Genomic DNA, 13,816 nt, shown 5'->3' on the forward strand with positions numbered 1-13,816 from the left:
AGCCAAATAATTATTCTTTTTCTTTTTTCCCCAAAGCATGCACAAATTTCACAAACTAAGCCAGTGGCACCATTCCAATGAACAAATTCCTCTGATTCGCCTCAAATTTTAAGCCTTTTGCAATAACAACCTATCAAAATGGTGAGTTTTCGTCCAATTATTTCAATGGCTTCCTATATATTTTCACAAAATCTGAAGCTCCAGATTGGGTACATATGTTTATCACATTCAACACACAACAGGAACTTAAATGAACCTTGAACCTTGATACAGTTTTGGTTTTAAATATGCCTTTTTTTTTTTTTTTTTTTGCCATTTTCCTTGTGCTGCTGCTATAACATTACATGTTTGCACTGTGACCCGATAATTGCTACTTGCAGCTTTAATTAATGTGATTTATCCCTGTCAGTTATTACACTGGTCAACAACAAATTAATTGTTTAAGTTTTTTGAGCTGATTTAAGATAATTTTGGTGTGCTGAATCCAAAAATCACATTAATTTTGCTCAATCAGGTCAAATTTCTGAACTATGCTACATATTGGCTTTTTAACATTTTTGCTTACATTTATGGGCATTTTCACATCATATGATACAAAATTCTTTCATATTTCTTGCAATAAACGAGTTCTGAAGATTTTACTTTTGCCAATTTATGATTAATGGTTTTTTAATATTACAGGTGAATGAAATGGCTTCGGCTAGAAGATCTTGCAAAAATAAGCCTGACGTATTCTGCTACATCTGTGGTGAATACACCATTGTACCTAACAGGAATCAAGTCACAAGTTTCATAAAGTGTGCTCACCAATCTTATTTTGGTATTAAACTTGGTGACCAAGATAAAGTTTGATCGCAGATTGTGAGAAGATCAAATTTTTCAAAAATTAAAGTAGCAAAAAAAAAAAACCTGACCTGATTGAGAAAAACATATGTCATTTTTGGATTTAGCGGTGCAAAAACTGTCCTAATTCAGTTGAAAAAACCTAGACATCTTGCAAAAAAAAACATTTTTTCTAACCCAGTGTTATTTATTCATTCAGTTTCTTTTGTTTTTTTTTTGCTTATGTGCATGTTATTATGGTAAAAATCATGAATAAAAATGGCGCCTCCTCTTCTACAGCTCAGTAAAAATATACCCGACAACAAAGATCCATAAATCCTTCCACATGTTCTTAATCAATCCCTTTCTTCTTCTTCTTCTTTTTTTATCTTTGACTGGTTCTGAATCTGCTCTTAAACAACTATTGGTTTTACACAGACTATACAGGTCAGTCTTTCTGCACATTCAGCTGTTTTCGGGTGCCTTACCTCTTCCCGCTTTAGTCCCTTCTTGCACTTGGCTTTTATGGACTGATGTAAATTTTCTTTCATGGCTGCGGCGGAATCACTGTTGATCCTTATCTTCCCCTCGTAAAGCCGTGAATTTATTGTCAGCAAAAGGCTTTTTAGTGCCCAAAACTGGCTGTGGTGGCAAATTAGTGTTTGAAAAGAGAAAATTATCTAAAAGCAACAGTGAAAGTTATTGACCATGTTGGGGTGTGATTGTATTCCTGTTGAGCCGGTCTTAGACACCTGCGGCCCTTTGGACTGCTCATTCTGGATCCTTTTGTTGGCCGAGCAGAACGGAACAACAGGGGGGCATTTTAGATTGATTCACACTGACTAATTTATGATTCATATCGGCCACCTGTGGCTCTGTGTGCGGTTTATTGGGGAGTTGAGAGAATGCACTTTGACCAAAGAAAGAAAAAAAAATATAATGAAAATGAAAAGCTATTGGGATGCTGCTGGGTTAAAACTGTAATTTTGTTTCATGGTCATGTTTTCAGTTATTCGTATTGAATGGTTTCCTCTTTTCTTCTTCTACAGTTCTCAACAAATGGCTTTGTCCCTGCATTTTCCAGTGATAAAGACCCAAAAACATCTACTGATGTAAAATGTTCAATAACTGCTGGACCATGAATCCTATCAAATACATGTGAATAATCGGTGTAAAATACAGGTTGTCATCTTTTCATGGTCATCAAATATGACCCGTTTGGACGTTCAGAGGCTCCGTAGTGAATATAGAAACACCGTCATCCTTTACAACATTGATTCACCTGTAAAACCCACAGAGTTTGACAAATGAAAGTGGATGGAGAGACTTGTTTATGTTCATATTTTACTGAAAAAGTTATGTTTTCTTCAGTTTTCTCTATTGACATAATAACCCTCAACTTTAATCTGAAATTTTATGAACATCTACCTGCATGATCAGTAAATTAAATACAGGAAAATGCGCGATTTCCACTGAAAACAAGGCAAAATACAGAAGATAATATAATAAATGGTGATAAATCTACAAATCAAATTGTATTTATATACTGCCAAATCGTAACAAAAGTTATCTCATGACATCAAAAACAGACTCTGAAATGTCCTTTGAGCAGACAGAAACCTCGAGCAGACCCCGACCCCAAAAGTAGCACTGGTTCTTTACAGGTTGAGAAAATATGGCTGATTATCAATACATGTAAATAATCGGTGTAAAATGCAGTTTGTCATGTTTTCATGGTCATCAGATATGGCCCGTTTGGACGTTCAGAGGCTCTGTAGTGAATATAGAAACACCGTCATCCTTTACAACATTGATTCACCTGTAAAACCCACAGAGTTTGACAAATGAAAGTGGATGGAGAGACTTGTTTATGTTCATATTTTACTGAAAAAGTTATGTTTTCTTCAGTTTTCTCTGTTGATATAATAACCCTCAACTTTAATCTAAAGTTTTATGAACATCTACCTGCATGATCAGTAAATTAAATACAAGAAAAACATGTGATTTCCACTGAAAACAAGGCAAAATACAGAAGATAATATAATAAATGGTGATAAATCTACAAATCAGCTTGTATTTATATACTGCCGAATCGTAACAAAAGTTATTTCATGACATCGAAAGTGGACTCTTAAACGTCCTTTTAACAGACAGAAACCTTGAGCAGACCCCGACCCCAAAAGTAGCACTGAGTCTTTACAGGTTGAGAAAATATGGCTGATTACACTGGGTTACAAAAAAATGTTTTTTGCAAGTTGTCTAGGTTTTTTCAACTGAATTAGGACCATTTTGCACCGCTAAATCCAAAAATGACATCTGTTTTTCTCAATCAGGTCAGGGTTTTTTTTGCTAATTTGATTTAGAAAAATTTGATCTTCTCACAAAATTGATTACATTTTTGTGACTTTATCAGTTGATTTTTTTATATAGTTCTAACCCAAAATAGGTTTTAAGAGAAAAAAATAATTTTCTAACAGGATGTATTTATTAAGTGTTACAAACTGTAGCAGAATACGTCAGGCTTATTTTTGCAAGGTCTTCTAGTCGAAGCCATTTCATTCACCTGTAATATTAAAAAAAACATTAATGATAAATTGGCTAAAGTAAAATCTTCAGAACTCGTTTATTGCAAGAAATATGAAAGAATTTCGTATCATATGATGTGAAAATGCCCATAAACGTAAGCAAAAATGTTAAAAAGCCAAGATGTAGCATAGTTCAGAAAGTTGACCTGATTGAGCAAAATTAATGTGATTTTTGGATTCAGCACACCAAAATCAGCTCAAAAAACTTAAACAATAGATTTGTTGTTGACCAGTGTAATTAATACATGTAAATAATTGGTGTACAATGGAATTTGTCATCTTTTCATGGTCATCAGTTAGGACCCGTTTGGACGTTCAGAGGCTCCTTAGTGAATATAGAAACACCGTCATCTACAACATTGATTCACCTGTAAAACCCATAGTTTGACAAATAAAAGTGAATGCAGAGACTTGTTTATGTTCATATTTTGCTAAAAAAAATGATGTTTTCTTCAGTTTTCTCTGTTTTGATATAATGCCCTTTGGATTTACAAAGCTTTATGAGCACCTAATGGTTAATTAAATGTGGGAAAGTACTGTATTTTCACTGGAAAAAGCAAAAGGTAATATTGTAATAAAGGGCAATAAATCACTTGGTAATGGTTAACCCATAAAGACCTGGTGCTACTTTTGTGGCAGTTTCTAAATGGTGTTTTCTCTATTTTTAACTGATTTATCACCATTTATTCTAATATTATGTTTCGTATTTTGCATTCTTAAGTCAAAATCAGGTGTTTTCTTATTTTTAATTTACTGATCATGTCGATGTTAATAAAAACTCAAATTCATGTTGAGGGTTATTATATGAAACATGGAGAAAATGGGAGAAAAAAAAATGACTTTTTCAGTTAAATCTATCAAACAAAGTGTCTCCATTCACTTTTATTGATCCAACTCAATGGGTTTTACTGGCGAATCAATGTTGTAGAACAGGGGTGTCAAACTCATTTTAATTCAGGGTCAGCTAAATTTGATCTGCAGTGGGCCGAACCAGTAAAATAATAACATAATAATATATAAATAATGTCAACTCCAAACTTTTCTCTATGTTTTAGAGCAACAAAAGTAAATTTACATTATGAAAGGGTTTACATCTACAAACTATCCTTTCAAACAATGTGAGTAACATGAACAAACTGAACGAATAAGTGTAATTTTAACAATATTCAGCCTCAGTTTATCATTTCCACATGTTCATTATAACTTACAGATCACAGTGGATCTACAAATACACAAAACATTTATAACAGACAGAATCTTAAAATTGTACGCACTTCTCTTAAGACACTTCAGGTTGTTCATATTTCTTCAGGTTATTCGCATTTTTTGCGAAATTAAACTGTTTTAGTGTAAATACATGAAAATATTTACATTTACAAAGAGAAAAAATTGAAGTTGTCATTATTTATATGTTATTATGATCGTATTTGACTGAATCCTGCCAGATTGAATTGGTCTGAATGTGGAACCTGAACTAAAAGGATCGTTAATATCTTAGTGTAATTTTTGCATTTCACAAATTCATCCCAAGGGCTGGACTGGACCCTTTGGTGGGCCGGATTTGGCCCCCGGGCCGCATGTTTGACACCTGTGATGTAGAAGATGACAGTGTTTCCACGTGCACTAAGGAGCCTCTGAACGTCCAAATGGGTCATATCTGAGGACCATGAAGAGATGACAAACTGTATTTTACACCAAGTATTTAGATGGATTAATAAGATTGTAGTTATTTAACTTTTATATCAGTAAATGGTTTTGGTCGCCAGTGGATGTTTGGGTCTTTATGGGTTAAACATCCAGTGGTCTTACTGTGTGGATCTTTCCTGACTGTTTCTTCTGTGATTTCTTGCCTTGCAGAACAAAGACCCGGTCCACGACATGCTCCTGGACGTCATCACCTGGGTGGGCATCCTCCTGTCTCTGGTCTGCCTCCTCATCAGCCTCTTCACTTTCTGCTTTTTCCGCGGCCTCCAGAGCGATCGCAACACCATCCATAAGAACCTGTGCATCAGCCTGTTCATCGCAGAATCCCTGTTCCTGGTGGGGATCAACCGAGGCGACCAGCCGGTGAGATTATTACTGATGCCCTACAAGCACATTTAGGAAGTGGATGCATTTTTAGACGGCACAAATTGGATTGAAAACCATTTGAGAGGCATCTATTGTAACTTTGGAAGTAAGAAAACTGTAAAACTGATGAAAAAAAATCAAGTACTTAATAGTCGAGGGAGTTTTATCCATGTTTTGGTCACTCGTATAATGCTGTTTGCTCCACTATTGTCTGCACCAACTGGAGCTATTCATTTCATTCCACAGCTTTGTTGAATTCTGTTCTGATCCATTTGGTCCATTATTTATGTTGTTCGGGTCAATGTTTCCCAATTTTCCAGTTGGGACCCAAAATGGGAAGCTGAGCTGTTTTTATTAAATCATCTATTTTCTGAGGAAAATATGCAGCTATATAATAAGATATTATTTTATTATATAGCTGCATATTTAAGAAAAGTGATTTATGCATAATATGTAAGGTCATTTAGCTGATTAAATGCAATGCAAAGATGATGCACAGAGATTCAAGTGCTTCAGAAATGAATAGATTTAAAAAAAAAAAAAAAAAAAAAAAAAAGATTCATTTGAAATTAAATGATTCCATTCTTTCCTTAATTCATTTAAGTGATGTAAAGAGATTAAAACATTAAAAAAGATTCACAGACATAACATCACACAAAAAGAGGCTTAAACAGAAAGTAAAATGAAGTGGATTATTAAATGTGGTGGAAGCAATGAATTGATTTTCAAATGGCTGAAATAATTTTTATATCAATATTAATTGGCCAAAATAGTTTCCTTTCTTTGAGAACAAATTTAAAAAAGTCCTTCATTCATTTCATTTATTTATTTGTTTCAATCAGAATAAAAACACAAAACTTCCATTTGTACAAGGAACTAATAGTAGAGCAAATAAATAAATAGAGTTCAAAACAATATAGAAATTGCCATATACACTAGTAATAATGAAAATAAATTCAACATGCATTGCTCTAAAAGGAGTGGGAAGAAGAAAACATATTAAATCCCACCCCCACCTCTCATTTATAAAACATAACACATGACTTTTTCTTCCTTAACCCTTTCATGCACAGTGGTCACTCCAGTGGACAGTTCTTCTCCAGCCGTTCTCTTGTAGCTTCATGGGTTTAGTTGTTTTAGTTCCATATCAGCCAACACAGTGGATACTTATGCATCATCCCATACACTGTAATTCATACCGTTACTGTAACTTTGCTGTTCTTGATTGGTTCTTGAGTGGAAATCAATTGTTAATTGTTATTTTTTGCATATTATCTCCATGAAGTGAGTAATAACTAGTATTAGAATATGTTAAAATGTGAGGAAACATCAGATTAGCTGCATTAAACATGGTTTCATTTCACTGTTTTCATATCACCATCATACTGGGTTTTAAATACATGTTACTTTGCTTCAAGAATAAAATTCATGGTGTAGCTGAGTGGACATTTTTGTAAATCTATGAAAAAAAAACTCAATCTCATTGTTTTTTTCATGCCTAAGGAGGAATAAAAACACTCTCAAAAAAAAAAAAAAAAAAAAAAAAACCTCAACTATAAGGTTCTCATAATTCATGCATGAAAGGGTTAATGATAAAGTTCCATCTGTTTAGAGTCCTAATAATGTAAATAACAGATAGTACACAGATTAGGTAGAATTAGGGAGCTTGTCATAAATCGTTTTAAGGTTGACTAAGGCCACTTTTGCACCACCTTTACACCTTAATCCAAACCAGATTTACAGATATGAAACCTCCCCTAAACTACATGCAGACTTATTTAGAAAGGTGCAGCAGACGCTCATTAACCCATAAAGACCCAGTGCTACTTCTGTGTCAGTTCCCAAATGATTTTTTCTCTATATTAATATTTCTTAAACAATTTATTAAAATTTATTTTAAAAAAAATTATACTCTAGATTTTTTATTTTTATTTTTTTAAGTGTTAATTGGGTATTTTCCTATATTTAATTCACTGATCATTTAGATGTTCATAATAGCTCAGAGTAAATTCAAAGGTTATTATATCAACACAGAGAAGAGCGAAGAAAAACGGACTTTTTCTTTAAAATCTCTCATTAATTGAACATAAACCCGGTGTGTCCATCCAAAATCATTGATCCAACTCCATGGGTTTTACGGGTGAATCAATGTTGTAGAAGATGATGGTGTTTCCATGGTAACTGTGGAGCCTCTGAATGTCCAAATGGGTCATATGTGATGACCATGAAAAGATGACAAACTGCATTTTACACCAACTATTGACTTGGATTGATAGGATTAGTCAATCAACAGGGATTAGACAGGTTAGATCAGTAGATGGTTTTGGTCACCAGTGGCTCTTTGGGTCTTTATGGGTTAAACTGCTGTGTGTGAGTGAAACTAAACCACATGTATATAAAGTAAGAGATTCATAGTCTTTGGTTGAACTTTCAGTTGTGAAAACAACCGAAGTCCTGCATCAGTATTGTACAGTCATGAACAACTCGCATTGAAGGTCATGTCATATACGACGTGTGTAATCGGAAAAATATCTCGGGACAATTATTGAGTCACAATTGAATTTCGGAGCAAATTGTGAAACCATGTGCAAAAACAACAGCCGCGGCATTTGTTTTGCTTTGAAAAAACTGCCCTTTTACCACCTCGACAAAACCACACTGACCTTAATCTATTTATTTTCGTTGGTGTCATGGTTTGGAAAGCGATCTTTAAAGAAGAGAAACTGAGTCAAATGGGTAAATGGTCCAGTTGACTGATTGTAACCCAGCATCACTTTATACAAGACATTTACAGAATGGAACAGTCTGAAAAACTGGACTAAAATAGATTTGTTCCAGCAGCCAGAAGAACAGACCATAGCCGTATTCTACACATACTGGTTGTTTATTAATTAAATAACCAGTGTGTAGAGTTTTTAAGTGTCATTTTAATTGATTTTATTGGAGAGTTTTAGGATAAGGCAGTCTTTTATTAGTCCCACAGTGGGAGGAACGTAAACAGATATAGTAATAAATGAATTAATGCAAAAGGAAAGAGCAGCAACACACATAGTAAACTGTTTAGTAGTACTAGTAGTAGTTTTATTTCGAGCACATAGAATCATCAGATAACAAAGAATCATACAACATGGTCAAAAAAATAAATAAATAACAATTTTCTGCTTGAAGAGGAGTAGGAAGAAGTACAACTCATTGACTCCCACCCCCTTTTTACAAACTAATAATCAAACTAGATCTGCTTCCTTTGCTTTAACACACATTTTCCTCTGTATATTTTTACAATAACACAAAACATCCACACAAACCATTCATACACACTTTTTTAGTCACCTCACACACAATCAGATTTGCGTAATCAACCGTTTTTAATATAAACGCTAATATTTATATGCACTTTAAATATTTACTCCAAATACAATGATCAATAAATGTGATATCTTCTTTTCATGATAACCAATTAACTACAATAATATCTTATTTTATGTGTACTTCTGTAATGTTCTATATTTTGTTATTGCAGTGGATTTATATATTCTTTTAAATGCACAAATTGAAGAAGACATTTTTAAGTTTTGCTCCAGATTATTCCACAGATGTACCCCTCTGACAGAGATACACTGGCTTTTTATGTTTGTTCTGCACTTAATTTTCTTGTAGATTTCAGTTCCCCTTAAATTCTAATTACTTTGCCAGTTTCTTCATAACACTGGTCAACAACAAATTTATTGTTTAAGTTTTTGGAGCTGATTTCGGGTAATTTTGGTGTGCTGAATCCAAAAATCACATTAATTTTGCTCAATTAGGTCAACTTTCTGAACTATGCTACATATTGGCTTTTTAACATTTTTGCTTACATTTATGGGCATTTTCACATCATATGATACAAAATTCTTTCACATTTCTTGCAATAAACGAGTTCTGAAGATTTTACTTTTGCCAATTTAGGATTTATGGTTTTTTTAATATTACAGGTGAATGAAATGGCTTCGACTAGAAGATCTTGCAAAAATAAGCCTGACGTATTCTGCTACATCTGCGGTGAATACACCGCTTGTGACTTGATACCTAACAGGAATCAAGTCACAAGTTTCATAAAATGTGCTTACCAATCTTATTTTGGTATGAATTATTATATTTTGTGAGAAGATCAAATTTTTCACAATCAAATTAGCAAAAAAAAAAAAAAGACCTGATTGAGAAAAACAGATGTCATTTTTTGATTTAGCGGTGCAAAATGGTCCTAATTCAGTTGAAAAAATCTAGACAACTTGCAAAAAACATTTTTTTGTAACCCAGTGTAATAATACATAACAGAGTACAAACAGAAATACATAAATGATAGCAATAACAATACTGTGCAAATATAGTGTTTTTTACTAGTGAACATGAAAAAAAAACATACGAATGAAAACAAGAAAATGCATTTTTAAGATGTAACCCCAGCGCCCTACCATTTTATATATATATATAGTACACACCTGAAAGCCGTGGATGTGACATTATAACCATCTCATACCACGTTCTATTCAGAGTCTAAGGCTATTTCTGCCGCTTCGACATGACCAGGTTGTTGTGATTTTCACCCCTTTTAATCCAGTTTTCACCTCGCTCTTGAGGAACCAGGTGAATTATGCTTCCAACAAGCGACAACTTTCTTAGGTGTTAAAATGATCTGTTAACCTCTGCAATTCTGTCAGTGTTGCCATGGTAACGCTACATATTGCTTGTAGTAGTATCCACATGATATACATCCATGTAACCAGAAGAACATCAGCTAAAAGCTCACCAACATTAATTTTCAGAAAACGGAACACAGTCAAACAAAAAACACTTAAGTGGGTAAAAATCGTAAACAAGCTAACAGTCTGAGACAAACTAAGCTAACACTGAGAAGATCCAACAATACAAGTGTTATTTCTCTACCAATAAAACTCACTTAACGAGACAAAGACGAGCAAAAATAAAGGTCACTGTTAGTGCAAATTTTGTCCTCCTTTTGCCGTTTTTGATCCTAACTTGGTTTTATATGAATGGAGTTTCTGCTCTCCGCTAATCCATTGTTTTGCGTTACATTAAAATGTTTCAGACTAGAAACAAATGCACCAAAGTTTGACACATTCATTCGACAAACATCATATGTGTAAATATGACGTGGACAAATTCCAGCAGCAAAAAAACTATCTCTGTCCCAATTGAGCACTGTTTTTTTTTTTTTTTATTATTATGCGGAACTTGTCGCATGATGCAGGACTTCAGCTCTTCATACAACAAACCCATCCCTTGGCTGAAAAAAAACGTAAACATGTCCACCAAAACTCCTCCCAAAACTGGCATCTGTTTTAATATTCATCTGAATGAACGTCTTCCTTAAGTAGAACATGCTTACTTCATTGCTTGTTTTCAAAACGTAGTTAGTTTCATTCCTCCTGTACTTGTTGCAGTTATGATATATAGGCAGACTAATAAAGCACAGTACAGTCAGCTTTGCACTTTCAGGAAAAAAAAGAAGTCGCAATGAGGTCAAACACTGAAAGACATACTTCTGCTAGTACTTCCTATTAGCACGTTGATTTCATACATCCTCAAACAGACATCACATTATTGTCTTTAACCCATAAAGAGCCAGTGCTACTTTTGTGCTAGTTCCCAAATACATTTCTCTCCAGATTTGACCTTCTTTAAAGTGATTTATCACCATTTATTATAATATTATCCTCTGTATTTTGCGTTTTTTTCAGTGAAAATCTGGTATTTCCCTATATTTAATTCACTGATCATGTAGATGTTCATTAAAACACTGACTGAAGTTGAGGAAACAGAGAAAACTGAAGAAAAAGTGATTTTCTTCAGCTAATATATCATTAACTGAACATAAAACAAGTGTCCATCCACTGTCATTGAACCAACTCCATGGGTTTTACTGGTGAATCAATGTTGTAGAAGATGACGGTGTTTCCATGGCAACTACGGAGCCTCTGAACGTCCAAATGGGTCATATCTGATGACCATGAAAAGATGACAAACTCAATTTTACACCAATTATTTACATGTATGATAGGATTAGTGGATCAACAAGTATTAAATATTTTCATTGCAGGTGGATGTTTGGGTCTTAATGGGTTAAAGGAGTGATATTTTACTTTTTTTTTTAATGGAATTATGTATTTTAAAGCATTTCGCTGTAGTCTACATAAACTGTAAATGCTATACTTGGGTCTGAATTCTTCATTAATTCAACTCCACAGGTCCATCTTCAACCCTATTTCTAAGTAATGACACCAGAAAGGTCATTTTGAGCGCTGGCCCTTTAAATGCAAATGAGCCACTTCACACCCCGCCCCCTCCAGGTTACCGACTGTGCTTCCTGTCCCATTCAACCACTTGTGTTCGTTAATACAACCAACAACTGAACATTTTAGGTAATCAGCTCAAAGTTTGGACATATTTTCAGTTTCTACTACAACCGCTGCTGCTGACAAACAGTTATGGCGAACTCTGAGAAATGTTCGTCGGAAGTCTTCACCTTATATGTGCAAATGTCGTGACGTAACTAGTTTTAGACGTAACAAACTAAGAAGGAATTAAAACAGGTTGTAGAAATCCACTCGATTTTTGCCAAAATGTATATAAAGATAGCTTTGCAGCACCTGGAGGGTTCCAATTTAAACTTTTGGAACTATTACGGTCCCCAAACACGCAAATAAATGTAGCAAAGACTAATAAAAGTGGGTTTAGCAAAAATATAACCCCTTTAAAGCAGATTCTTTTACAATAACTGAATTTCACTCTGGTGTCTGAACGTTGGACTGTCGTTATGCAAAGCTCTGACCCTGTGAAGTTCAAGAAGATAACGCCCTGGCCCTACACCTTTCCCTTCCATAACATTTTATGAGAGTGATTCACAGCCCAGCTCTGAGATCACTCTCCTGAACTGCAATTAATGTCCACTCAACCTTTTAGTTATTTAATTGAATCCATTTCAGTGACAAAATACGCCAGTTATGTTCAACTGTGCCAATAATTAGATCAATCCATGTAAGTAATGTAAGTTATTATTGTAAGAAAGTGCAGGTGCATACATGTGAACGCCAGTCTGCTGGATAGAGCGTCTCCTCTGTCACCTCTAAAAGTGTGTAATTACTAGGCACTGGCACCTGGCCGCCGTAGAAAATGCAATGAGCAGCTCTTGGACTGTTGACTTCACATCTTCATATCTGTGTTTGATCTGTGCCAGCGACAGCAAACAAGAGCACATGGACTCGGTGGCTGCAGCGAACGTCTGCCAGTCGCTACAGGCAAACATCCAGTCATTTCAGCCAAACAAAGCTTAGCGTTGCTAATTGTTGGAAGGCGGCAGACGTAGAGAGGTCAAAGAAACGCTGCCTGGCCACTCAGATGTCAAGCTTTGCCAGACGTATTATGCCATTTTAATCCCTCGTGATGTCAAAATCTCCAAAATGCTCATGTTTTCTTCTCTGTCACTGTCAAACCTTCCCAGATTGCCTGCGCCGTCTTCGCCGCCCTGCTCCACTTCTTCTTCCTGGCGGCGTTCACGTGGATGTTCCTGGAGGGCGTGCAGCTCTACATCATGCTGGTGGAGGTGTTCGAGAGCGAGCATTCGCGCAGACGGTACTTCTACCTGGTGGGATACGGAGTTCCTGCGCTTATTGTGGCTGTTTCGGCTGCGGTGGACTATCGCAGCTACGGGACCGACCGAATGTAAGTACACGTGGAGCACGTACCGCTGTGAATGAACCCATATATCAAACATCGGTGTCACATTGTTGAAAATCCCGCCTGATAACGGTCACAAAAGCCACCGTTAAGTTAGTTTTTAGGTCATAACAGAATCTGAATATTTTGTTAATCCCAGGGGAAATTGTTGTGTGTTACAGTTGGGCCGTCCAGGTCTAATAAAAAGTAGCAGGAAAGAAATTATCAAAACTAAAACAATAAATAAAATAAACACAAAAAATATATATACATTCACTGTATAGTACAGGGGTTGGACAAAATAATGGAAACACCTTCACCTCAAGATGATAATGCCCCAATCCATACAGCTAGAATTGTTAAAGAATGGCATGAGGAACATTCTAATGAAGTTGAGCATCTCGTATGGCCGGCACAGTCCCCAGACCTCAACATTATTGAGCATTTATGGTCAGTTTAAGAGATTCAAGTAAGACGTCGATTTCCACCACCATCGTCTCTAAAAGAGTTGGAGGGTATTCTAACTGAAGAATGGCTTAAAATTCCTTTGGAAACAATTCACAAGTTGTATGAATCAATACCTCGGAGAATTGAGGCTGTAATTGCCGCAAAAGGCGAACCTACAC

The 13,816-nt window shown here is 35.3% G+C and overlaps 1 protein-coding gene across 20 annotated transcripts in view; it reads left to right on the plus strand.

Moving 5' to 3' along the window:
• Positions 1–13,816, plus strand: part of LOC115438263 (adhesion G protein-coupled receptor L3) — a 547,718-nt gene that overhangs the window by 472,446 nt on the left and 61,456 nt on the right. For all 20 annotated transcript variants that reach the window (XM_030161717.1, XM_030161720.1, XM_030161723.1 and 17 more), the window contains 2 exons: positions 5,265–5,474; positions 12,976–13,196. In XM_030161717.1, coding sequence (XP_030017577.1) covers positions 5,265–5,474; positions 12,976–13,196 — 431 coding nt within the window. The remainder of the gene's footprint in view (positions 1–5,264; positions 5,475–12,975; positions 13,197–13,816) is intronic.

The sequence above is a fragment of the Sphaeramia orbicularis genome, chromosome 18 (assembly GCF_902148855.1).
Source record: "Sphaeramia orbicularis chromosome 18, fSphaOr1.1, whole genome shotgun sequence".
NCBI classification, from domain to species: Eukaryota; Metazoa; Chordata; class Actinopteri; order Kurtiformes; family Apogonidae; genus Sphaeramia; species Sphaeramia orbicularis.